We start from the raw sequence: 25,183 nt of genomic DNA, 5'->3' as shown, positions 1-25,183 counted from the left end.
AGTCAGTCAGTCTCTCTGCGCTGCTCCCGTCAGTCAGTCTCTCTGCGCTTCTCCTGTCAGTCAGTCTCTGCGCTGCTCCCGTCAGTCAGTCTCTCTGCACTTCTCCCTTCAGTCAATCTCTCTGCGCTGCTCCCGTCAGTCAATCTCTCTGCGCTGCTCCCATCAGTAAGTCTCTCTGCGCTGCTTCCATCAGTCAGTCTCTCTGCGCTGCTCCTGTCAGTCAGTCTCTCTGCGCTGCTCCTGTCAGTCTCTCTGCGCTGCTCCCATCAGTCACTCTCTGCGCTGCTCCCATCAGTCAGTCTATCTGCGCTGCGCCCATCAGTCACTCTCTGCACTGCTTCGGTCAGTCAGTCTCTCTGCGCTACTCCCGTCAGTCTCTCTGTGCTGCTTCCGTCAGTCAGTCTCTCTGCTCTGCTCCCGACAATCAGCCTCTCTGCGCTGCTCCCGTCAGTCAGTTTCTCTGCGCTGCTCTCGTCAGTCAGTCTCTCTACACTGCTCCCGTCAGCCAGTCTCTCTATGCTGCTCCTGTCACTCAGTCTCTCTGCGATTCTCCTGTCAGTCAGTATCTCTGCGCTGCTCTCGTCAGTCGGTCTCTCTGCGCTGCTACCGACAGTCAGTCTCTCTGCTCTGCTCCTGTCAGTCAGTCTCTCTGCGCTGCTCCTGTTAGCCAGTCTCTCTGCGCTGCTCCCATCAGTCACTCTCTGCGCTTCTCCAGTCAGTGAGTCTCTGCGCTGCTTCCATCAGTCAGTCTCTCTGCGCTGCTCCCGTCAGTCAGACTCTCTGCGCTGCTCCGGTCAGTCAGTCGCTCTGCGCTGCTCCCGTCAGTCAGTCTCTCTGCACTGCTCCCATCAGTCAGTCTCTCTGCGCTGCTCCCGTCAGTCAGTCTCTCTGCGCTGCTCCCGTCAGTCAGTCTCTCTGCGCTGCTCCCATCAGTCAATCTTTCTGCGCTGCTCCCATCAGTTAGTCTCTCTTCGCTGCCCCCATCAGTCAGTCTCTCTGCACTGCTCCTGTCAGTCAGTCTCCCTATGCTGCTCCTGTCAGTCAGTCTCTCTATGCTGCTACTGTCAGTAAGTCTCTCTATGCTGCTCCTGTCAGTCTGTCTCTCTAAACTGCTCCTGTCAGTCAGTCTCTCTGCGCTGCTCCCGTCAGTCAGTCTCTCTATTCTTCTTCTGTCAGTCAGTCTCTCTGCGCTGCTCCTGTCAGTCCATCTCTCTGCGCTGCTCCTGTCATTCAGTCTCTCTATGCTGCTCCTGTCAGTCAGTCTCTCTGCGCTGCTCCCATTAGTCAGTCTCTCTATGCTGCTCCTGTCAGTCAGTCTCTCTGCGCTGCTTCTGTCAGTCAGTCTCTCTATGCTGCTGCTTTCAGTCAGTCTCTCGGCGCTGCTTCTGTCAGTCAGTCTCTCTGCGCTGCTCCCGTCACTCAGTTTCTCTATCCTGCTCCTGTCAGTCAGTCTCTCTGCGCTGCTCCTGTCAGTCAGTCTCTCTTTGCTGCTCCTGTCAGTCAGTCTCTCTGCGCTGCTCCTGTCAGTCAGTCTCTCTGCGCTGCTCCCGTCAGTCAGTCTCTCTATGTTGCTCCTGTCTGTCAGTCTCTCTGCGCTGCTCCTGTCAGTCAGTCTCTCTTTGCTGCTCCATTCAGTCAGTCTCTCTGCGCTTCTCCCATCAGTCAGTCTCTCTATGCTGCTCCTGTCAGTCAGTCTCTCTGCGCTGCTCCCGTCAGTCTCTCTATGCTGCTACTGTCAGTCAGTATTTCTGCGCTGCTTCCGTCAGTCAGTCTCTCTATGCTGCTCCCGTCAGTCATTCTCTCTGTGCTGTTTTCATCAGTTAGTCTCTCTGCACTGCTCCCATCAGTGAGTCTCTGCGCTGCTTCCATCTGTCAGTCTCTCTGCGCTGCTCCGGTCAGTCAGTCTCTCTGCGCTGCTCCAGTCTGTCAGTCAGTCTGCGCTGCTCCCATCAGTCAGTCTCTATGAGCTGCTCCAGTCAGACAGTCTCTCTGCGCTGCTCCCATCAGTCAGTCTCTCTGCGCTTCTCCTGTCAGTCAGTATCTGCGCTGCTCCCGTCAGTCAGTCTCTCTGCACTTCTCCCGTCAGTCAATCTCTCTGCGCTGCTCCCGTCAGTCAATCTCTCTGCGCTGCTCCCATCAGTCAGTCTCTCTGTGCTGCTCGCATCAGTAAGTCTCTCTGCACTGCTTCCATCAGTCAGTCCCTCTGCGCTGCTCCTGTCAGTCAGTCTCTCTGCGCTGCTCCTGTCAGTCTCTCTGCGCTGCTCCCATCAGTCACTCTCTGCGCTGCTCCCATCAGTCAGTCTATCTGCGCTGCGCCCATCAGTCACTCTCTGCACTTCTTCGGTCAGTCAGTCTCTCTGCGCTACTCCCGTCAGTCTCTCTGTGCTGCTTCCGTCAGTCAGTCTTTCTGCTCTGCTCCCGACAATCAGCCTCTCTGCGCTGCTCCCGTCAGTCAGTTTCTCTGCGCTGCTCTCGTCAGTCAGTCTCTCTACACTGCTCCCGTCAGCCAGTCTCTCTATGCTGCTCCTGTCACTCAGTCTCTCTGCGATTCTCCTGTCAGTCAGTATCTCTGCGCTGCTCTCGTCAGTCAGTCTCTCTGCGCTGCTACCGTCAGTCAGTCTCTCTGCTCTGCTCCTTTCAGTCAGTCTCTCTGCGCTGCTCCTGTTAGCCAGTCTCTCTGCGCTGCTCCCATCAGTCACTCTCTGCGCTTCTCCAGTCAGTGAGTCTCTGCGCTGCTTCCATCAGTCAGTCTCTCTGCGCTGCTCCCGTCAGTCAGACTCTCCGCGCTGCTCCGGGCAGTCAGTCACTCTGCGCTGCTCCCGTCAGTCAGTCTCTCTGCACTGCTCCCATCAGTCAGTCTCTCTGCGCTGCTCCCGTCAGTCATTCTCTCTGCGCTGCTCCCGTCAGTCAGTCTCTCTGCGCTGCTCCCATCAGTCAATCTTTCTGCGCTGCTCCCATCAGTTAGTCTCTCTTCGCTGCCCCCATCAGTCAGTCTCTCTGCACTGCTCCTGTCAGTCAGTCTCTCTATGCTGCTCCTGTCAGTCAGTCTCTCTATGCTGGTACTGTCAGTAAGTCTCTCTATGCTGCTCCTGTCAGTCTGTCTCTCTAAGCTGCTCCTGTCAGTCAGTCTCTCTGCGCTGCTCCCGTCAGTCAGTCTCTCTATGCTTCTTCTGTCAGTCAGTCTCTCTGCGCTGCTCCTGTCAGTCCGTCTCTCTATGCTTCTTCTGTCAGTCAGTCTCTCTGCGCTGCTCCTGTCAGTCCGTCTCTCTATGCTGCTCCTGTCATTCAGTCTCTCTGCGCTGATCCTGTCAGTCAGTCTCTCTATGCTGCTCCTGTCAGTCAGTCTCTCTGCGCTGCTCCCATTAGTCAGTCTCTCTGCGCTGCTTCTGTCAGTCAGTCTCTCTATGCTGCTGCTTTCAGTCAGTCTCTCGGCGCTGCTCCTGTCAGTCAGTCTCTCGGCGCTGCTTCTGTCAGTCAGTCTCTCTGCGCTGCTCCCGTCACTCAGTTTCTCTTTCCTGCTCCTGTCAGTCAGTCACTCTGCGCTGCTCCTGTCAGTCAGTCTCTCTTTGCTGCTCCTGTCAGTCAGTCTCTCTGCGCTGCTCCTGTCAGTCAGTCTCTCTGCGCTGCTCCCGTCAGTCAGTCTCTCTATGTTGCTCCTGTCTGTCAGTCTCTCTGCGCTGCTCCTGTCAGTCAGTCTCTCTTTGCTGCTCCATTCAGTCAGTCTCTCTGCGCTTCTAACATCAGTCAGTCTCTCTATGCTGCTCCTGTCAGTCAGTCTCTCTGCGCTGCTCCCGTCAGTCTCTCTATGCTGCTCTTGTCAGTCAGTCTCTCTGCGCTGCTCCCGTCAGTCTCTCTATGCTGCTCCTGTCAGTCAGTATTTCTGCGCTGCTCCCGTCAGTCAGTCTCTCTATGCTGCTCCTGTCAGTCAGTCTCTCTGCACTGCTCCTGTCCGTCAGTCTCTCTATGCTGCTCCTGTCAGTCAGTCTCTCTGCACTGCTCCAGTCAGTCAATCTCTCTATGCTGCTCCTGTCAGTCAGTCTCTCTGCGCTGCTCCTGTCAGTCAGTCTCTCTATGCTGCTCCTATCAGTCAGTTTTGCTGTGCTGCTCCTGTCAATCAGTCTCTCTATGCTGCTCCTGTCATTCTCTCTGCGCTGCTCCTGTCAGTCAGTCTCTCTGCGCTGCTCCTGTCAGTCAGTCTCTCTATGCTGCTCCTGTCAGTCAGTTTTGCTGTGCTGCTCCTGTCAATCAGTCTCTCTATGCTGCTCCTGTCAGTCTCTCTGCGCTGCTCCTGTCAGTCAGTCTCTCTGCGCTGCTCCTGTCAGTCAGTCTCCCTATGCTGCTCCTGTCAGTCAGTCTCTCTGCGCTGCTCCTGTCAGTCAGTCTCTCTATGCTGCTCCTGCCAGTCAGTCTCTCTGCGCTGCTCCCGTCAGTCAGTCTCTCTATGCTGCTCCTGTCAGTCAGTCTCTCTGCGCTGCTCCCCTCAGTCAGTCTCTCGGCACTGCTCCCGTCAGTCAGTCTCTCTTTGCTGCTCCTGTCAGTCAGTCTCTCTGCACTGCTCCTGTCAATCTGTCTCTCTATGCTGCTCCTGTCAGTCTCTCTGCACTGCTCCTGTCAGTCAGTCTCTCTGCGCTGCTCCTGTCAGTCAGTCTCTCTATGCTGCTCCTGTCAGTCAGTCTCTCTGCACTGCTCCTGTTAGCCAGTCTCTCTATGCTGCTCCTGTCAGTCAGTCTAGCTGCGCTGCTCCCGTCAGTCAGTCTCTCTATGCTGCTCCTGTCAGTCTTTCTGCGCTGCTCCTGTCAGTCAGTCTCTCTGCGCTGCTCCCGTCAGTCTGTCTCTCTATGCTGCTCCTGTCAGTCAGTCTCTCTGCGCTGCTCCTGTCACTCAGTCTCTCTATGCTTCTACTATTAGACAGTTTTGCTGCGCTGCTCCTGTCAATCAGTCTCTCTATGCTGCTCCTGTCATTCTCTCTGCGCTGCTCCTGTCAGTCACTCTCTGCGCTGTTCCTGTCTGTCAGTCTCCCTATGCTGCTCCTGTCAGTCAGTCTCTCTGCGCTGCTCCTGTCAGTCAGTCTCTCTATGCTGCTCCTGTCAGTCAGTCTCTCTGCGCTGCTCCCGTCACTCAGTTTCTCTATGCTGCTCCTGTCAGTCAGTCTCTCTCTGCTGCTCCTGTCAGTCAGCCTCTCTGCGCTGCTCCTGTCAGTCTCTGTATGCTGCTGATGACAGTCAGTCTCTCTGCTCTGCTCCTGTCAGTCAGTCTCTCTGCGCTGCTCCTGTCAGTCAGTCTCTCTATGCTGCTACCGTCAATCAGTCTCTCTGCGCTGCTCCCGTCCGTCAGTTTCTCTTCGCTGCTCCCGTCAGTCAGTCTCTCTGCTGTACTCCAGTCAGTCAGTCTCTCTGCGCTGCTCCTGTTAGTCAGTCTCTCTGCGCTGCTCCCATCAGTCAATCTCTGCGCTGCTCCTGTCAGTGAGTCTCTGCGCTGCTTCCATCAGTCTGTCTCTCCACGCTACTCCCGTCAGTCAGTCTCTCTGTGCTGCTTCCGTCAGTCAGTCTTTCTGCGCTGCTCCCGTCAGTCAGTCTCTCTGCGCTGCTCCCATCAGTCAGTCTCTCTGCGCTGCTCCCGTCAGTCAGTCTCTCTGCGCTGCTCCCGTCATTCTGTCTCTCTGCGCTGCTCCGTCAGTCAGTCTCTCTGCGCTGCTCCCATCAGTCAGTCTTTCTGCAGTGCTCCCGTCAGTCAGTCTCTCTATGCTGTTCCTGTCAGTCAGTCTCTCTGCGCTGCTCCCGTCAGTCAGTCTCTCTATGCTGCTCTTGTCAGTCAGTCTCTCTGCGCTGCTCCTGTCAGTCAGTCTCTCTATGCTGCTCCTGTCAGTCCGTCTCTCTGCGCTTCTCCTGTCAGTCAGTCTCTCTATGCTGCTCCTGTCAGTCTCTCTGCACTGCTCCTGTCAGTCATTCTCTCTATGCTGCTCCTGTCAGTCAGTCTCTCTATGCTGCTCCTGTCAGTCAGTCTCTCTGCGCTGCTCCTGTCAGTCAGTCTCTCTGCGCTGCTCCCGTCAGTCAGTCTCTCTATGCTGCTCCTGTCAGTCAGTCTTTCTACACTGCTCCTGTCAGTCTGTCTCTCTATGCTGCTCCTGTCAGCTGGTTTCTCTGCGCTGCTCCTGTCAGTCAGTCTCTCTGCGCTGCTCCTGTCAGTCAGTCTCTCTGCGCTGCTCCCGTCAGTCAGTCTGTCTATGCTGTTCCTGTCAGTCAGTCTTTGTGCACTGCTCCTGTCAGTCAGTCTCTCTGCGCTGCTCCTGTCAGTCAGTCTCTCTATGCTGCTCCTGTCTGCCAGTCTCTCTGTGCTACTCCTGTCAGTCAGTCTCTCTGCGCTGCTCCTGTCAGTCAGTCTCTCTCTGCTGCTCCTGTCAGTCTCTCTGCGCTGTTCCTGTCAGTCAGTCTCTCTATGCTGCTCCTGACAGCCAGTCTCTCTGCAATGCTCCAGTCAGCCAGTCTCTCTGCGTTGCTCCCATCAGTCAGTCTCTCTGCGCTGCTCCTGTCAGTCAGTCTCTCTGCGCTGCTCCTGTCAGTCAGTCTCTCTATGCTGCTCCTGTCAGTCAGTTTCGCTGCGCTGCTCCTGTCAATCAGTCTCTCTATGCTGCTCCTGTCAGTCTCTCTGCGCTGCTCCTGTCAGTCAGTCTCTCTGCGCTGCTCCTGTGAGTCAGTCTCATTATGCTGCTCCTGTCAGTCAGTCTCTCTGCACTGCTCCTGTCAGTCAGTATCTCTATGCTGCTCCTGACAGTCAGTCTCTCTGCGCTGCTCCCATCAGTCAGTCTCTCTATGCTGCTCCTGTCAGTCAGTCTCTCTGCGCTGCTCCCCTCAGTCAGTCTCTCTGCACTGCTCCCGTCAGTCAGTCTCTCTTTGCTGCTCCTGTCAGTCAGTCTCTCTGCACTGCTCCTGTCAATTAGTCTCTCTATGCTGCTCCTGTCAGTCTCTCTGCGCTGCTCCTGTCAGTCAATCTCTCTCCGCTGCTCCTGTCAGTCAGTCTCTCTATGCTGTTCCTGTCAGTCAGTCTCTCTGCACTGCTCCTGTCAGTCAGTCTCTCTATGCTGCTCCTGTCAGTCAGTCTATCTGCTCTGCTCCCGTCAGTCAGTCTCTCTAAGCTGCTCCTGTCAGTCAGTTTCGCTGCGCTGCTCCTGTCAATCAGTCTCTCTATGCTGCTCCTGTCAGTCTTTCTGCGCTGCTCCTGTCAGTCAGTCTCTCTGCGCTGCTCCCGTCAGTCTGTCTCTCTATGCTGCTCCTGTCAGTCAGTCTCTCTGCGCTGCTCCTGTCAGTCAGTCTCTCTATGCTTCTCCTGTCAGTCAGTTTCGCTGCGCTGCTCCTGTCAATCAGTCTCTCTATGCTGCTCTTGTCAGTCAGTCTCTCTGCGCTGCTCCTGTCAGTCAGTCTCTCTATGCTGCTCCTGTCAGTCCGTCTCTCTGCGCTTCTCCTGTCAGTCAGTCTCTCTATGCTGCTCCTGTCAGTCTCTCTGCACTGCTCCTGTCAGTCAGTCTCTCTGCGCTGCTCCCGTCAGTCAGTCTGTCTATGCTGTTCCTGTCAGTCAGTCTTTGTGCACTGCTCCTGTCAGTCAGTCTCTCTGCACTGCTCCTGTCAGTCAGTCTCTCTATGCTGCTCCTGTCTGCCAGTCTCTCTGTGCTACTCCTGTCAGTCAGTCTCTCTGCGCTGCTCCTGTCAGTCAGTCTCTCTCTGCTGCTCCTGTCAGTCTCTCTGCGCTGTTCCTGTCAGTCAGTCTCTCTATGCTGCTCCTGTCAGCCAGTCTCTCTGCAATGCTCCAGTCAGCCAGTCTCTCTGCGTTGCTCCCATCAGTCAGTCTCTCTGCGCTGCTCCTGTCAGTCAGTCTCTCTGCGCTGCTCCTGTCAGTCAGTCTCTCTATGCTGCTCCTGTCAGTCAGTTTCGCTGCGCTGCTCCTGTCAATCAGTCTCTCTATGCTGCTCCTGTCAGTCTCTCTGCGCTGCTCCTGTCAGTCAGTCTCTCTGCGCTGCTCCTGTGAGTCAGTCTCATTATGCTGCTCCTGTCAGTCAGTCTCTCTGCACTGCTCCTGTCAGTCAGTATCTCTATGCTGCTCCTGACAGTCAGTCTCTCTGCGCTGCTCCCATCAGTCAGTCTCTCTATGCTGCTCCTGTCAGTCAGTCTCTCTGCGCTGCTCCCCTCAGTCAGTCTCTCTGCACTGCTCCCGTCAGTCAGTCTCTCTTTGCTGCTCCTGTCAGTCAGTCTCTCTGCACTGCTCCTGTCAATTAGTCTCTCTATGCTGCTCCTGTCAGTCTCTCTGCGCTGCTCCTGTCAGTCAATCTCTCTCCGCTGCTCCTGTCAGTCAGTCTCTCTATGCTGTTCCTGTCAGTCAGTCTCTCTGCACTGCTCCTGTCAGTCAGTCTCTCTATGCTGCTCCTGTCAGTCAGTCTATCTGCGCTGCTCCCGTCAGTCAGTCTCTCTAAGCTGCTCCTGTCAGTCAGTTTCGCTGCGCTGCTCCTGTCAATCAGTCTCTCTATGCTGCTCCTGTCAGTCTTTCTGCGCTGCTCCTGTCAGTCAGTCTCTCTGCGCTGCTCCCGTCAGTCTGTCTCTCTATGCTGCTCCTGTCAGTCAGTCTCTCTGCGCTGCTCCTGTCAGTCAGTCTCTCTATGCTTCTCCTGTCAGTCAGTTTCGCTGCGCTGCTCCTGTCAATCAGTCTCTCTATGCTGCTCTTGTCAGTCAGTCTCTCTGCGCTGCTCCTGTCAGTCAGTCTCTCTATGCTGCTCCTGTCAGTCCGTCTCTCTGCGCTTCTCCTGTCAGTCAGTCTCTCTATGCTGCTCCTGTCAGTCTCTCTGCACTGCTCCTGTCAGTCAGTCTCTCTATGCTGCTCCTGTCAGTCAGTCTCTCTATGCTGCTCCTGTCAGTCAGTCTCTCTGCGCTGCTCCTGTCAGTCAGTCTCTCTGCGCTGCTCCCGTCAGTCAGTCTCTCTATGCTGCTCCTGTCAGTCAGTCTTTCTACACTGCTCCTGTCAGTCAGTCTCTCTATGCGGCTCCTGTCAGTCAGTCTCTCTGCGCTGCTCCTGTCAGTCTGTCTCTCTATGCTGCTCCTGTCAGCTGGTTTCTCTGCGCTGCTCCTGTCAGTCAGTCTCTCTGCGCTGCTCCTGTCAGTCAGTCTCTCTGCGCTGCTCCCGTCAGTCAGTCTGTCTATGCTGTTCCTGTCAGTCAGTCTTTGTGCACTGCTCCTGTCAGTCAGTCTCTCTGCGCTGCTCCTGTCAGTCAGTCTCTCTATGCTGCTCCTGTCTGCCAGTCTCTCTGTGCTACTCCTGTCAGTCAGTCTCTCTGCGCTGCTCCTGTCAGTCAGTCTCTCTCTGCTGCTCCTGTCAGTCTCTCTGCGCTGTTCCTGTCAGTCAGTCTCTCTATGCTGCTCCTGTCAGCCAGTCTCTCTGCAATGCTCCAGTCAGCCAGTCTCTCTGCGTTGCTCCCATCAGTCAGTCTCTCTGCGCTGCTCCTGTCAGTCAGTCTCTCTGCGCTGCTCCTGTCAGTCAGTCTCTCTATGCTGCTCCTGTCAGTCAGTTTCGCTGTGCTGCTCCTGTCAATCAGTCTCTCTATGCTGCTCCTGTCAGTCTCTCTGCGCTGCTCCTGTCAGTCAGTCTCTCTGCGCTGCTCCTGTGAGTCAGTCTCATTATGCTGCTCCTGTCAGTCAGTCTCTCTGCGCTGCTCCTGTCAGTCAGTATCTCTATGCTGCTCCTGCCAGTCAGTCTCTCTGCGCTGCTCCCATCAGTCAGTCTCTCTATGCTGCTCCTGTCAGTCAGTCTCTCTGCGCTGCTCCCCTCAGTCAGTCTCTCTGCACTGCTCCCGTCAGTCAGTCTCTCTTTGCTGCTCCTGTCAGTCAGTCTCTCTGCACTGCTCCTGTCAATTAGTCTCTCTATGCTGCTCCTGTCAGTCTCTCTGCGCTGCTCCTGTCAGTCAATCTCTCTCCGCTGCTCCTGTCAGTCAGTCTCTCTATGCTGTTCCTGTCAGTCAGTCTCTCTGCACTGCTCCTGTCAGTCAGTCTCTCTATGCTGCTCCTGTCAGTCAGTCTATCTGCGCTGCTCCCGTCAGTCAGTCTCTCTATGCTGCTCCTGTCAGTCAGTTTCGCTGCGCTGCTCCTGTCAATCAGTCTCTCTATGCTGCTCCTGTCAGTCTCTCTGCGCTGCTCCTGTCAATCAGTCTCTCTATGCTGCTCCTGTCAGTCTTTCTGCGCTGCTCCTGTCAGTCAGTCTCTCTGCGCTGCTCCCGTCAGTCTGTCTCTCTATGCTGCTCCTGTCAGTCAGTCTCTCTGCGCTGCTCCTGTCAGTCAGTCTCTCTATGCTTCTCCTGTCAGTCAGTTTCGCTGCGCTGCTCCTGTCAATCAGTCTCTCTATGCTGCTCCTGTCATTCTCTCTGCGCTGCTCCTGTCAGTCACTCTCTGCGCTGTTCCTGTCTGTCTGTCTCCCTATGCTGCTCCTGTCAGTCAGTCTCTCTGCGCTGCTCCTGTCAGTCAGTCTCTCTATGCTGCTCCTGTCAGTCAGTCTCTCTGCGCTGCTCCCGTCACTCAGTTTCTCTATGCTGCTCCTGTCAGTCAGTCTCTCTATGCTGCTTCTGTCAGTCAGTCTCTCTGCGCTACTCCTGTCAGTCTCTGTATGCTGCTGCTGACAGTCAGTCTCTCTGCTCTGCTCCTATCAGACAGTCTCTCTGCGCTGCTCCTGTCAGTCAGTCTCTCTATGCTGCTCCCTTCGATCAGTCTCTCTGCGCTGCTCCCGTCCGTCAGTTTCTCTTCGCTGCTCCCGTCAGTCAGTCTCTTTGCTGTACTCCAGTCAGTCAGTCTCTCTGCGCTGCTCCTGTTAGTCAGTCTCTCTGCGCTGCTCCCATCAGTCACTCTCTGCGCTGCTCCTGTCAGTGAGTCTCTGCGCTGCTTCCATCAGTCAGTCTCTCCGCGCTACTCCCGTCAGTCAGTCTCTCTGTGCTGCTTCCGTCATTCAGTCTTTCTGCGCTGCTCCCGTCAGTCAGTCTCTCTGCGCTGCTCCCGTCAGTCAGTCTCTCTGCGCTGCTCCCGTCAGTCAGTCTCTCTGCGCTGCTCCCGTCATTCTGTCTCTCTGCGCTGCTCCGTCAGTCAGTCTCTCTGCGCTGCTCCCATCAGTCAGTCTTTCTGCAGTGCTCCCGTCAGTCAGTCTCTCTATGCTGTTCCTGTCAGTCAGTCTCTCTGCGCTGCTCCCGTCAGTCAGTCTCTCTATGCTGCTCTTGTCAGTCAGTCTCTCTGCGCTGCTCCTGTCAGTCAGTCTCTCTATGCTGCTCCTGTCAGTCCGTCTCTCTGCGCTTCTCCTGTCAGTCAGTCTCTCTATGCTGCTCCTGTCAGTCTCTCTGCACTGCTCCTGTCAGTCATTCTCTCTATGCTGCTCCTGTCAGTCAGTCTCTCTATGCTGCTCCTGTCAGTCAGTCTCTCTGCGCTGCTCCTGTCAGTCAGTCTCTCTGCGCTGCTCCCGTCAGTCAGTCTCTCTATGCTGCTCCTGTCAGTCAGTCTTTCTACACTGCTCCTGTCAGTCAGTCTCTCTATGCTGCTCCTGTCAGTCAGTCTCTCTGCGCTGCTCCTGTCAGTCTGTCTCTCTATGCTGCTCCTGTCAGCTGGTTTCTCTGCGCTGCTCCTGTCAGTCAGTCTCTCTGCACTGCTCCTGTCAATTAGTCTCTCTATGCTGCTCCTGTCAGTCTCTCTGCGCTGCTCCTGTCAGTCAATCTCTCTCCGCTGCTCCTGTCAGTCAGTCTCTCTATGCTGTTCCTGTCAGTCAGTCTCTCTGCACTGCTCCTGTCAGTCAGTCTCTCTATGCTGCTCCTGTCAGTCAGTCTATCTGCGCTGCTCCCGTCAGTCAGTCTCTCTAAGCTGCTCCTGTCAGTCAGTTTCGCTGCGCTGCTCCTGTCAATCAGTCTCTCTATGCTGCTCCTGTCAGTCTTTCTGCGCTGCTCCTGTCAGTCAGTCTCTCTGCGCTGCTCCCGTCAGTCTGTCTCTCTATGCTGCTCCTGTCAGTCAGTCTCTCTGCGCTGCTCCTGTCAGTCAGTCTCTCTATGCTTCTCCTGTCAGTCAGTTTCGCTGCGCTGCTCCTGTCAATCAGTCTCTCTATGCTGCTCTTGTCAGTCAGTCTCTCTGCGCTGCTCCTGTCAGTCAGTCTCTCTATGCTGCTCCTGTCAGTCCGTCTCTCTGCGCTTCTCCTGTCAGTCAGACTCTCTATGCTGCTCCTGTCAGTCTCTCTGCACTGCTCCTGTCAGTCAGTCTCTCTATGCTGCTCCTGTCAGTCAGTCTCTCTATGCTGCTCCTGTCAGTCAGTCTCTGTGCGCTGCTCCTGTCAGTCAGTCTCTCTGCGCTGCTCCCGTCAGTCAGTCTCTCTATGCTGCTCCTGTCAGTCAGTCTTTCTACACTGCTCCTGTCAGTCAGTCTCTCTATGCGGCTCCTGTCAGTCAGTCTCTCTGCGCTGCTCCTGTCAGTCTGTCTCTCTATGCTGCTCCTGTCAGCTGGTTTCTCTGCGCTGCTCCTGTCAGTCAGTCTCTCTGCGCTGCTCCTGTCAGTCAGTCTCTCTGCGCTGCTCCCGTCAGTCAGTCTGTCTATGCTGTTCCTGTCAGTCAGTCTTTGTGCACTGCTCCTGTCAGTCAGTCTCTCTGCGCTGCTCCTGTCAGTCAGTCTCTCTATGCTGCTCCTGTCTGCCAGTCTCTCTGTGCTACTCCTGTCAGTCAGTCTCTCTGCGCTGCTCCTGTCAGTCAGTCTCTCTCTGCTGCTCCTGTCAGTCTCTCTGCGCTGTTCCTGTCAGTCAGTCTCTCTATGCTGCTCCTGTCAGCCAGTCCCTCTGCAATGCTCCAGTCAGCCAGTCTCTCTGCGTTGCTCCCATCAGTCAGTCTCTCTGCGCTGCTCCTGTCAGTCAGTCTCTCTGCGCTGCTCCTGTCAGTCAGTCTCTCTATGCTGCTCCTGTCAGTCAGTTTCGCTGTGCTGCTCCTGTCAATCAGTCTCTCTATGCTGCTCCTGTCAGTCTCTCTGCGCTGCTCCTGTCAGTCAGTCTCTCTGCGCTGCTCCTGTGAGTCAGTCTCATTATGCTGCTCCTGTCAGTCAGTCTCTCTGCGCTGCTCCTGTCAGTCAGTATCTCTATGCTGCTCCTGCCAGTCAGTCTCTCTGCGCTGCTCCCATCAGTCAGTCTCTCTATGCTGCTCCTGTCAGTCAGTCTCTCTGCGCTGCTCCCCTCAGTCAGTCTCTCTGCACTGCTCCCGTCAGTCAGTCTCTCTTTGCTGCTCCTGTCAGTCAGTCTCTCTGCACTGCTCCTGTCAATTAGTCTCTCTATGCTGCTCCTGTCAGTCTCTCTGCGCTGCTCCTGTCAGTCAATCTCTCTCCGCTGCTCCTGTCAGTCAGTCTCTCTATGCTGTTCCTGTCAGTCAGTCTCTCTGCACTGCTCCTGTCAGTCAGTCTCTCTATGCTGCTCCTGTCAGTCAGTCTATCTGCGCTGCTCCCGTCAGTCAGTCTCTCTATGCTGCTCCTGTCAGTCAGTTTCGCTGCGCTGCTCCTTTCAATCAGTCTCTCTATGCTGCTCCTGTCAGTCTCTCTGCGCTGCTCCTGTCAATCAGTCTCTCTATGCTGCTCCTGTCAGTCTTTCTGCGCTGCTCCTGTCAGTCAGTCTCTCTGCGCTGCTCCCGTCAGTCTGTCTCTCTATGCTGCTCCTGTCAGTCAGTCTCTCTGCGCTGCTCCTGTCAGTCAGTCTCTCTATGCTTCTCCTGTCAGTCAGTTTCGCTGCGCTGCTCCTGTCAATCAGTCTCTCTATGCTGCTCCTGTCATTCTCTCTGCGCTGCTCCTGTCAGTCACTCTCTGCGCTGTTCCTGTCTGTCTGTCTCCCTATGCTGCTCCTGTCAGTCAGTCTCTCTGCGCTGCTCCTGTCAGTCAGTCTCTCTATGCTGCTCCTGTCAGTCAGTCTCTCTGCGCTGCTCTTGTCACTCAGTTTCTCTATGCTGCTCCTGTCAGTCAGTCTCTCTATGCTGCTTCTGTCAGTCAGTCTCTCTGCGCTACTCCTGTCAGTCTCTGAATGCTGCTGCTGACAGTCAGTCTCTCTGCTCTGCTCCTGTCAGACAGTCTCTCTGCGCTGCTCCTGTCAGTCAGTCTCTCTATGCTGCTCCCTTTGATCAGTCTCTCTGCGCTGCTCCCGTCCGTCAGTTTCTCTTCGCTGCTCCCGTCAGTCAGTCTCTTTGCTGTACTCCAGTCAGTCAGTCTCTCTGCGCTGCTCCTGTTAGTCAGTCTCTCTGCGCTGCTCCCATCAGTCACTCTCTGCGCTGCTCCTGTCAGTGAGTCTCTGCGCTGCTTCCATCAGTCAGTCTCTCCGCGCTACTCCCGTCAGTCAGTCTCTCTGTGCTGCTTCCGTCATTCAGTCTTTCTGCGCTGCTCCCGTCAGTCAGTCTCTCTGCGCTGCTCCCGTCAGTCAGTCTCTCTGCGCTGCTCCCGTCAGTCAGTCTCTCTGCGCTGCTCCCGTCAGTCTGTCTCTCTGTGCTGCTCCCGTCAGTCAGTCTCTCTGCGCTCCTCCCATCAGACAGTCTTTCTGCAGTGCTCCCGTCAGTCAGTCTCTCTATGCTGTTCCTGTCAGTCAGTCTCTCTGCGCTGCTCCCGTCAGTCAGTCTCGCTATGCTGCTCTTGTCAGTCAGTCTCTCTGCGCTGCTCCTGTCAGTCAGTCTCTCTATGCTGCTCCTGTCAGTCCATCTCTCTGCGCTTCTCCTGTCAGTCAGTCTCTCTATGCTTCTCCTGTCAGTCTCTCTGCGCTGCTCCTGTCAGTCAGTCTCTCTATGCTGCTCCTGTCAGTCAGTCTCTCTATGCTGCTCCTGTCAGTCAGTCTCTCTGCGCTGCTCCTGTCAGTCAGTCTCTCTGCGCTGCTCCCGTCAGTCAGTCTCTCTATGCTGCTCCTGTCAGTCAGTCTTTCTGCACTGCTCCCGTCAGTCAGTCTCTCTATGCGGCTCCTGTCAGGCAGTCTCTCTGCGCTGCTCCTGTCAGTCTGTCTCTCTATGCTGCTCCTGTCAGCTGGTTTCTCTGCGCTGCTCCTGTCAGTCAGTCTCTCTGCGCTGCTCCTGTCAGTCAGTCTCTCTGCGCTGCTCCCGTCAGTCAGTCTCTCTATGCTGTTCCTGTCAGTCAGTCTTTGTGCACTGCTCCTGTCAGTCAGTCTCTCTGCGCTGCTCCTGTCAGTCAGTCTCTCTATGCTGCTCCTGTCTGCCAGTCTCTGCGCTACTCCTGTCAATCAGTCTCTCTGCGCTGCTCCTGTCAGTCAGTCTCTCTCTGCTGCTCCTGTCAGTCTCTCTGCGCTGTTCCTGTCTGTCAGTCTCTCTATGCTGCTCCTGTCAGCCAGTCTCTCTATGCTGCTCCAGTCAGCCAGTCTCTCTGCGCTACTCCTGTCAGTCAGTCTCTCTGCGCTGCTCCTGTCTGCCAGTCTCTCTGCGCTACTCCCGTCAGTTAGTCTCTCTGCACTGCTCCAGTCAGCCAGTCTCTCTGCGCTGCTCCCGTCAGTCAGTCTCTCTGCGCTGCTCCTGTCAGTCAGTCTCTCTATGCTGCTCCTGTCAGTCAGTCTCTCTGCGCTGCTCCTGTCAGTCAGTCTCTCTGCGCTGCTCCTGTCAGTCAGTCTCTCTATGCTGCTCCTGTCAGTCAGTCTCTCTGCGCTGCTCCTGTCAGTCAGTCTCTCTATGCTGCTCCTGTCAGTCAGTCTCTCTATGCTGCTCCTGTCAGTCAGTCTCTCTATGCTGCTCCTGTCAGTCAGTCTCTCTGCGCTGCTCCTGTCAGTCAGTCTCTCTATGCTGCTCCTGTCAGTCAGTCTCTCTGCGCTGCTCTTGTCACTCAGTTTCTCTATGCTGCTCCTGTCAGTCAGTCTCTCTATGCTGCTTCTGTCAGTCAGTCTCTCTGCGCTACTCCTGTCAGTCTCTGAATGCTGCTGCTGACAGTCAGTCTCTCTGCTCTGCTCCTGTCAGACAGTCTCTCTGCGCTGCTCCTGTCAGTCAGTCTCTCTATGCTGCTCCCTTTGATCAGTCTCTCTGCGCTGCTCCCGTCCGTCAGTTTCTCTTCGCTGCTCCCGTCAGTCAGTCTCTTTGCTGTACTCCAGTCAGTCAGTCTCTCTGCGCTGCTCCTGTTAGTCAGTCTCTCTGCGCTGCTCCCATCAGTCACTCTCTGCGCTGCTCCTGTCAGTGAGTCTCTGCGCTGCTTCCATCAGTCAGTCTCTCCGCGCTACTCCCGTCAGTCAGTCTCTCTGTGCTGCTTCCGTCATTCAGTCTTTCTGCGCTGCTCCCGTCAGTCAGTCTCTCTGCGCTGCTCCCGTCAGTCAGTCTCTCTGCGCTGCTCCCGTCAGTCAGTCTCTCTGCGCTGCTCCCGTCAGTCTGTCTCTCTGTGCTGCTCCCGTCAGTCAGTCTCTCTGCGCTCCTCCCATCAGACAGTCTTTCTGCAGTGCTCCCGTCAGTCAGTCTCTCTATGCTGTTCCTGTCAGTCAGTCTCTCTGCGCTGCTCCCGTCAGTCAGTCTCGCTATGCTGCTCTTGTCAGTCAGTCTCTCTGCGCTGCTCCTGTCAGTCAGTCTCTCTATGCTGCTCCTGTCAGTCCATCTCTCTGCGCTTCTCCTGTCAGTCAGTCTCTCTATGCTTCTCCTGTCAGTCTCTCTGCGCTGCTCCTGTCAGTCAGTCTCTCTATGCTGCTCCTGTCAGTCAGTCTCTCTATGCTGCTCCTGTCAGTCAGTCTCTCTGCGCTGCTCCTGTCAGTCAGTCTCTCTGCGCTGCTCCCGTCAGTCAGTCTCTCTATGCTGCTCCTGTCAGTCAGTCTTTCTGCACTGCTCCCGTCAGTCAGTCTCTCTATGCGGCTCCTGTCAGGCAGTCTCTCTGCGCTGCTCCTGTCAGTCTGTCTCTCTATGCTGCTCCTGTCAGCTGGTTTCTCTGCGCTGCTCCTGTCAGTCAGTCTCTCTGCGCTGCTCCTGTCAGTCAGTCTCTCTGCGCTGCTCCCGTCAGTCAGTCTCTCTATGCTGTTCCTGTCAGTCAGTCTTTGTGCACTGCTCCTGTCAGTCAGTCTCTCTGCGCTGCTCCTGTCAGTCAGTCTCTCTATGCTGCTCCTGTCTGCCAGTCTCTGCGCTACTCCTGTCAATCAGTCTCTCTGCGCTGCTCCTGTCAGTCAGTCTCTCTCTGCTGCTCCTGTCAGTCTCTCTGCGCTGTTCCTGTCTGTCAGTCTCTCTATGCTGCTCCTGTCAGCCAGTCTCTCTATGCTGCTCCAGTCAGCCAGTCTCTCTGCGCTACTCCTGTCAGTCAGTCTCTCTGCGCTGCTCCTGTCTGCCAGTCTCTCTGCGCTACTCCCGTCAGTTAGTCTCTCTGCACTGCTCCAGTCAGCCAGTCTCTCTGCGCTGCTCCCGTCAGTCAGTCTCTCTGCGCTGCTCCTGTCAGTCAGTCTCTCTATGCTGCTCCTGTCAGTCAGTCTCTCTGCGCTGCTCCTGTCAGTCAGTCTCTCTGCGCTGCTCCTGTCAGTCAGTCTCTCTATGCTGCTCCTGTCAGTCAGTCTCTCTGCGCTGCTCCTGTCAGTCAGTCTCTCTATGCTGCTCCTGTCAGTCAGTCTCTCTATGCTGCTCCTGTCAGTCAGTCTCTCTATGCTGCTCCTGTCAGTCAGTCTCTCTGCGCTGCTCCTGTCAGTCAGTCTCTCTATGCTGCTCCTGTCAGTCAGTCTCTCTATGCTGCTCCTGTCAGTCAGTCTCTCTATGCTGCTCCCGTCAGTCAGTCTCTCTGCGCTGATCCTCGCCTCTCCTTGAATCTTTATTCTCCGATTTCAAAGTAAATATCCCTTAGAGGTCGGATGGTGCAGGGACCAGCAGCAGCATGTGATTTCCCGCGGTGGTGCTGTCACTAGTGACTGATCGCTACACAGCGCTGGGGGAAGTAGATACAGATCTATAACCACTGTTACCTGCTGTCAGGTCATGATACCAGAATGGCGGCAGCTGCGCAACACCCAACCAACGCTATAGATCTGATTCCAAGATGGAATGGGATGTAATGTATCGTATACAGATGTAGCAGAGCTGACGTTGTCATTCACCACTGTGTAGTGGAGCTGACGTCATTCACCACAGCGTAGCAGAGCTGACGTTGTCATTCACCACTGTGTAGTGGAGCTGACGTCATTCACCACAGCGTAGCAGAGCTGACGTTGTCATTCACCACTGTGTAGTGGAGCTGACGTTGTCATTCACCACTGCGTAGCAGAGCTGACGTTGTCATTCACCACTGCGTAGCAGAGCTGACGTTGTCGTTCACCACTGTGTAGTGGAGCTGACGTTGTCATTCACCACTGTGTAGTGGAGCTGACGTTGTCATTCACCACTGCGTAGTGGAGCTGACGTTGTCATTCACCACTGCGTAGCAGAGCTGACGTTGTCGTTCACCACTGTGTAGTGGAGCTGACGTTGTCATTCACCACTTTGTAGTGGAGCTGACGTTGTCATTCACCACTGTGTAGCAGAGCTGACGTTGTCATTCACCACTGCGTAGCAGAGCTGACGTTGTCGTTCACCACTGTGTAGTGGAGCTGACGTTGTCATTCACCACTGTGTAGTGGAGCTGACGTTGTCATTCACCACTGCGTAGCAGAGCTGACGTTGTCGTTCACCACTGTGTAGTGGAGCTGACGTTGTCATTCACCACTTTGTAGTGGAGCTGACGTTGTCATTCACCACTGTGTAGCAGAGCTGACGTTGTCGTTCACCACTGTGTAGTGGAGCTGACGTTGTCATTCACTACTGTGTAGCAGAGCTGACGTTGTCGTTCACCACTGTGTAGTCGAGCTGACATTGTCGTTCACCACTGTGTAGTGGAGCTGACATTGTCATTCACCACTGTGTAGTGGAGCTGACGTTGTCTTTCACCACTGTGTAGCAGAGCTGACGTTGTCGTTCACCACTGTGTAGTGGAGCTGACGTTGTCGTTCACTACTGTGTAGCAGAGCTGACGTTGTCGTTCACCACTGTGTAGTGGAGCTGACGTTGTCGTTCACCACTGTGTAGCAGAGCTGACGTTGTCGTTCACCACTGTGTAGTGGAGCTGACGTTGTCGTTCACCACTGTGTAGTGGAGCTGACGTTGTCGTTCACCACTGTGTAGTGGAGCTGACGTTGTCGTTCACCACTGTGTAGCAGAGCTGACGTTGTCGTTCACCACTGTGTAGTGGAGCTGACGTTGTCGTTCACTACTGTGTAGCAGAGCTGACGTTGTCGTTCACCACTGTGTAGCAGAGCTGACGTTGTCGTTCACCACTGTGTAGTGGAGCTGACGTTGTCGTTCACCACTGTGTAGCAGAGCTGACGTTGTCGTTCACCACTGTGTAGTGGAGCTGACGTTGTCGTTCACCACTGTGTAGTGGAGCTGACGTTGTCGTTCACCACCGTGTAGTGGAACTGACGTTGTCGTTCACCACTGTGTAGTGGAACTGACGTTGTCGTTCACCACTGTGTAGTGGAGCTGACGTTGTCGTTCACCACTGTGTAGTGGAGCTGACGTTGTCGTTCACCACTGTGTAGCAGAGCTGACGTTGTCGTTCACCACTGTGTAGTGGAGCTGACGTTGTCGTTCACCACTGTGTAGTGGAGCTGACGTTGTCGTTCACCACCGTGTAGTGGAACTGACGTTGTCGTTCACCACTGTGTAGTGGAGCTGACGTTGTCGTTCACCACTGTGTAGTGGAGCTGACGTTGTCGTTCACCACTGTGTAGCAGAGCTGACTTTATCGTTCACCACCATATTTTTCTCTCTGATTACAGGAGACACAATGCGGATTGCCTCTTCAGAGTTTGCAGATGATCCTTGCTCGTCGGTGAAGAGGGGCACCATGGTGCGGGCAGCCCGGGCGCTACTTTCTGCTGTCACCCGCCTACTCATATTGGCAGACATGGCGGATGTTATGAGGCTGCTGACACACCTGAAAATTGTAAGTATCTTATGATGTCATCAGACGTCTGTGTGACGCCCATACAAGTTATTGGATAAAAACTGAGCCAAGGGAGTCATAGAAAAGGGGCAGCGGCCTTTTTTGGGAGGGGGATAACCAAAATTCTACTGGATGTTATTGGAAACAGTCAGAAAGCTTGTGGTCAGGCACTGAAGTTATTGCAAAGATGAGCTCATAGAATACAGAGGTGCAAGTCATATTTCTTACATCAGATTACGGCATCTATCTGTTAGAATAAAATATATGTAGAGGAACTATACATCCCAGGATGCAGATCATAGGAAAGAGCTCAGCACAGGCCATTAATAAGCAAAGAAATCTGGAGGATGTAAGCTCTGAAGCCAGCAAAATAGTGAGTGCAGCTCTAGAGAATGTAACTCAGGATGAGCACAGGATCAGTAATGTAATGTATGTCCACAGTGACTGCACCAGCAGAATAGTGAGTGCAGCTCTGGAGTATAATACAGGATGTAACTCAGGATCAGTAATGTAATGTATGTACACAGTGACTGCACCAGCAGAATAGTGAGTGCAGCTCTGGAGTATAATACAGGATGTAACTCAGGATCAGTAATGTAATGTATGTACACAGTGACTGCACCAGCAGAATAGTGAGTGCTGCTCTGGAGTATAATACAGGAGGTAACTCAGGATTAGTACAGGATCAGTAATGTAATGTATGTACACAGTGACTGCACCAGCAGAATAGTGAGTGCAGCTCTGGAGTATAATACAGGAGGTAACTCAGGATCAGTACAGGATCAGTAATGTAATGTATGTACACAGTGACTGCACCAGCTGAATAGTGAGTGCAGCTCCGGAGTATAATACAGGATGTAACTCAGGATCAGTAATGTAATGTATGTACACAGTGAGCCACCAGCAGAATAGTGAGTGCAGCTCTGGAGTATAATACAGGGTGTAACTCAGGATCAGTACAGGATCAGTAATGAAATGTATGTACACAGTGAGCCACCAGCAGAATAGTGAGTGCAGCTCTGGAGTATAATACAGGATGTAACTCAGGATCAGTACAGGATCAGTAATGTAATTTATGTACACAGTGACTGCACCAGCAGAATAGTGAGTACAGCTCTGGAGTATAAATCAGAATATTTGTTATCAAATCAGAACAATCAAAAATATTATAATCATCATCTGAACACTTGGTGATGTGTGGCCCAGATTATTGGATTTATACCATCTATATACATTTTTATTATACTTGTGCTATACGTTAAGATTCAAAAGTTTGGGGTCACTCAGAAAAATATTTAGATTTGAGAGTCCTTAGTGGTTGATACCTTTTAATGGCTAACTGAAAAGATGGTAATTTGGCGCCCCTGAGGGTTTGACGGCCACAGGGATGCTGCACCTCTTCAATGGGGTGTGGTGTTCCTCCTCCGAGGTAAGAACGATGCAATGGTCAGGACCCCACCTCCACATCCAACACCACACTTCTCACACCAGAGGGGGCTATTAGGCACTAGCGTGCTGCCCCTACTGATAAAATGGGAAATTGGGGAACCAAGAGATAGGGGAACCATTTAGTGGGTGAGGGTGGAGGATGCACATTTAGTTACACTTAATAATTGATATTTAATAAACAGCCACCTTGGCCTCATGGTTCTTTGATCGTGATCTCCATCCCTGAACGTGGCTTCTGGGTGAACCTGCAGTGGATGGAGACACGGCCCTCTTACCCTGGCCTTGGGTCGAGGGGCAGGTTGGAGTTAACGGATGTCTCAACCTGGTCAAGGACCATGACCAAGAAGGCCCGGAGCTTAGGAGTGTAGCTCCACCGCAAAAGGATCCCAGGGGGATGCAGACGGAGCAGTATACGCCACCTATTCTGGCCTTGTCAGAGGGATTCCGGCTGCAAGAGGGGTACCGGCCCCCGACACCTGACTTTGCTACTCTATGTCCTAGTCAGGGGAGCCCGGCAGGCCCAGAGGATCCCACTGGGTAACGGAAGGAGCGGAGCTGCCACCCGTACCCTTTTTCTGAGCGTAGTCCAGAGGGAGACCCGGCCTATCTACACACGCACAGACAGGAAAGAGAACCCGGTCTGTAGTCTAGGAACACTCTGGTGCGGGGTCCTGATTGAACACTTGAATTACTCAGAGGTTGTCGGACTCCCGTCTCTGGTGACCGCAGAACTCCGTGAGGAGCAGGGAGAAGCCTTGCAGCTGTACTCTCCACCGTGAGTAAAAACCCTGGAAGACTACCCCTATGGCCTCCGGACTCTTTATTTCTGCACTGCACCGCACCACGCAGCACCAGACTTCCTTCACTACGACCCCCTCCATCCTCGTCTCTGCCCTGAGGCCCTGCTCCTCCTGTGGGGAGTAGTGTCAACTTGGCCGCTACAACAACACGCCTCAGAGGACTGCAGTGGCGCTGGTGGCCTTCACCAGGTACCACAGGTGGCGTAGTCGATAGCAACCACTCAACCCTGATAGCCCGTACCACCCTTTTTAATGTGACGGCGCTGGGCACGGAGCGGGTCCAGGCCACGACTGATCCCCTAACATCTGACCCGGCTCCGAGTTCCCCATCTCCCAGGTAGGGCTGTGAGCATCACAGTAACAAATTGCAAGCTTTCGAGACCACTCAGGTCTCTTCATCAGGCTAGTATAACACAAAATCTGAAGAGTCACATATTTATACACAATAAGACACACAAGAAAAAAAAAATGCAATAGTTAAGACAGGTGATGAAAAGAAGAGTTATTATGGAAGAAATAAACAGTTCTGGCTATAAATATTTTAGCAGTTAATAGATAAGGAGTGTGAAGGTTTTATTGTCCTGTGTCCAGTGTTGTGATGGCCTCACAGGTCTGAGGAGCACATTCCTTAGTTGATGTAGAATGACACAAATCCATGCGACACATTCATTCCTGCTCTGAAAATGTTAATGGTCATCATCAGTTTATGTTCTGAGATTCTCCTTTCTCTCTGAGATTTGAAGTTACCTTTTAATACCAGTAATTTCATATCTTTTATGCTGTGATCAGGGGAACAAAAATGCTTGGCTACAGGCAGATCTATTCTTTTTGATTTTATTGTGTGGCGATGATGATTCATCCTTGTTCTAAGTTTTTGTCCCGTCTCCCCTACATAAAGACCCCCAGCTGGACATTTACATACATAGTTTTACATAGTTTTTAAGGTTGAAGGAAGACTAAGTCCATCTAGTTCAACCCATAGCCTAACATGTTGATCCAGAGGAAGGCAAAAAAAAAACATGTGGCAAACACTAAGCTCCACAATGGGGAATAAAATTCCTTCCCGACTCCATACGACAATCAGACTAGTTCCCTGGATCAACTCCCTATCAAGGAATCTAGTATTTATAACCTGTAATATTATACTTTTCAAGAAAAAGCATCCATGCCCTTCTTAAATTTTAACAGTGAATCACTCATTACATCATCATGCGGCAGAGAGTCCCATAGTCTCACTGCTCTTACAGTAAAGAATCCGCGTCTGTGATTATGATTAAACCTTCTTTCCTCCAGACGTAGAAGATGCCCCCTTGTCCCCGTCTCAGGCCTCAGAGTAAAAAGATCAGTAGAAAGGTCTTTGTACTGTCCCCTCATATACTTGCACATAGTAATAAGATCACCCCTAAGCCTTCTTTTTTCCACAGTAAATAACCCCAAGTGTAATAACCTGTCTTGGTATTGCAGACCCCCCAGTCCTCTTCTCTGCACCCTCTCTAGTTCAGCTATGTCTTTCTTATACACCGGAGACCAGAACTGTACACCGTATTCTAAGTGTGGTCGCACTAGTGAATTGTATAGAGGTAAAATTATCTTCTCCTCATGAGCATCTATGCCTCTTTTAATGCATCCCATTATTTTATGTGCCTTTGCAGTAGCTGCCTGACACTGGCCACTAAACGTGAGCTTGTCGTCCACCAATACACCCAGGTCTTTTTCAGTGACAGTTTTGCCCACTGTATTACAATTAAGCATATAATTATACATTTTATTTCCTCTGCCCAAGTGCATTACCTTACATTTATCCCCATTAAAGCTCATTTGCCATTTATCAGCCCAAGCTTCTAGTTTACATAGATCCTCCTGTAATATAAAATTGTCCTCCTCTGTATTGATTACCCTGCAGAGTTTAGTGTCATCTGCAAATATTGAAATATTACTCTGTATGCCCCCTACAAGGTCATTAATAAATATGTTAAAAAGAAGGGGGCCCAATACTGACCCCTGTGGTACCCCACTGTTAACTGATACCCAGTCTGAATGTTTTCCATTAATAACCACCCTTTGTTTCCTATCACTGAGCCAATTCTTAACCCACATACATATATTTTCCCCTATCCCCATTGTTCTCATTTTATGTATCAACCTTTTGTGTGGAAACGTATCAAAAGCTTTCGAAAAGTCCATATACACAACATCCACTGCATTTCCTTGGTCCAGTCCAGAACTTGCCTCCTCATAAAAACTGATCAGATTAGTCTGACAGGAACGGTCCCTCGTAAACCCATGTTGATATTGGGTCATGAGGTTATTCTTCAGATACTCTAGTATAGCATCTCTTAGGAAACCCTCCAGGATTTTAACCACAGTAGAGGTTAAGCTTACCGGCCTATAATTTCCAAGTTCAGTTTTTGTCCCCTTTTTGAATATTGGCACCACATTTGCTATACGCCAGTCCTGTGGTACCGACCCTGTTATTATGGAATCTGTAAAGATTAAAAATAATGGTCTATCTATGACGTTACTTAATTCCTGCAGTACTCGCGGGTGTATCCCATCCGGGCCCGGGGATTTGTCAGCTTTAGTGATTTTTAGACACTGTCGTACTTCCTGCTGGGTTAAGCAAGTGACATTTAATGGAGAATTTTTGTTATCACTAATCATGTTTTCTGTCATGCGATTTTCTTGTGTAAATACGGTTGAAAAAAAATCATTTAGCATATTGGCTTTTTCCTCATCCTCATCCACCATTTCACCCAGACTATTTTTAAGGGGGACAACACTATCATTTTTTAGTTTTTTACTATTTATGTAGTTAAAGAATATTTTGGGGTTATTTTTACTTTCTCTGGCAATGATTCTCTCTGCCTCAATCTTTGCTGCCTTGATTTGTTTTTTACATAATTTATTTAATTTTCTATATTTATTTAATGCCTCATCACTACCTACTTGCTTTAGTTCTCTAAATGCTTTCTTTTTGTCACTTATTGCGCCCCTTACAGCTCTATT

The 25,183-nt window shown here is 52.7% G+C and overlaps 1 protein-coding gene across 1 annotated transcript in view; it reads left to right on the top strand.

Annotated features, from left to right (window-relative positions):
- The window catches only part of LOC141210089 (catenin alpha-2-like), a 592,305-nt gene that overhangs the window by 378,991 nt on the left and 188,131 nt on the right, over nt 1-25,183 (top strand). Inside the window, exon 4 of the mRNA XM_073664707.1 lies at nt 19,762-19,928. Coding sequence (XP_073520808.1) covers nt 19,762-19,928 — 167 coding nt within the window. The remainder of the gene's footprint in view (nt 1-19,761; nt 19,929-25,183) is intronic.

The sequence above is a fragment of the Phyllobates terribilis genome, unplaced genomic scaffold (genome assembly GCF_046119375.1).
Source record: "Phyllobates terribilis strain yellow unplaced genomic scaffold, ASM4611937v1 Scaffold_1__5_contigs__length_1240528914, whole genome shotgun sequence".
Lineage (NCBI taxonomy): Eukaryota > Metazoa > Chordata > Amphibia > Anura > Dendrobatidae > Phyllobates > Phyllobates terribilis.
Note: the sequence above shows the minus strand (reverse complement) of the source record. Positions and strands in the feature narration are given on the sequence as shown.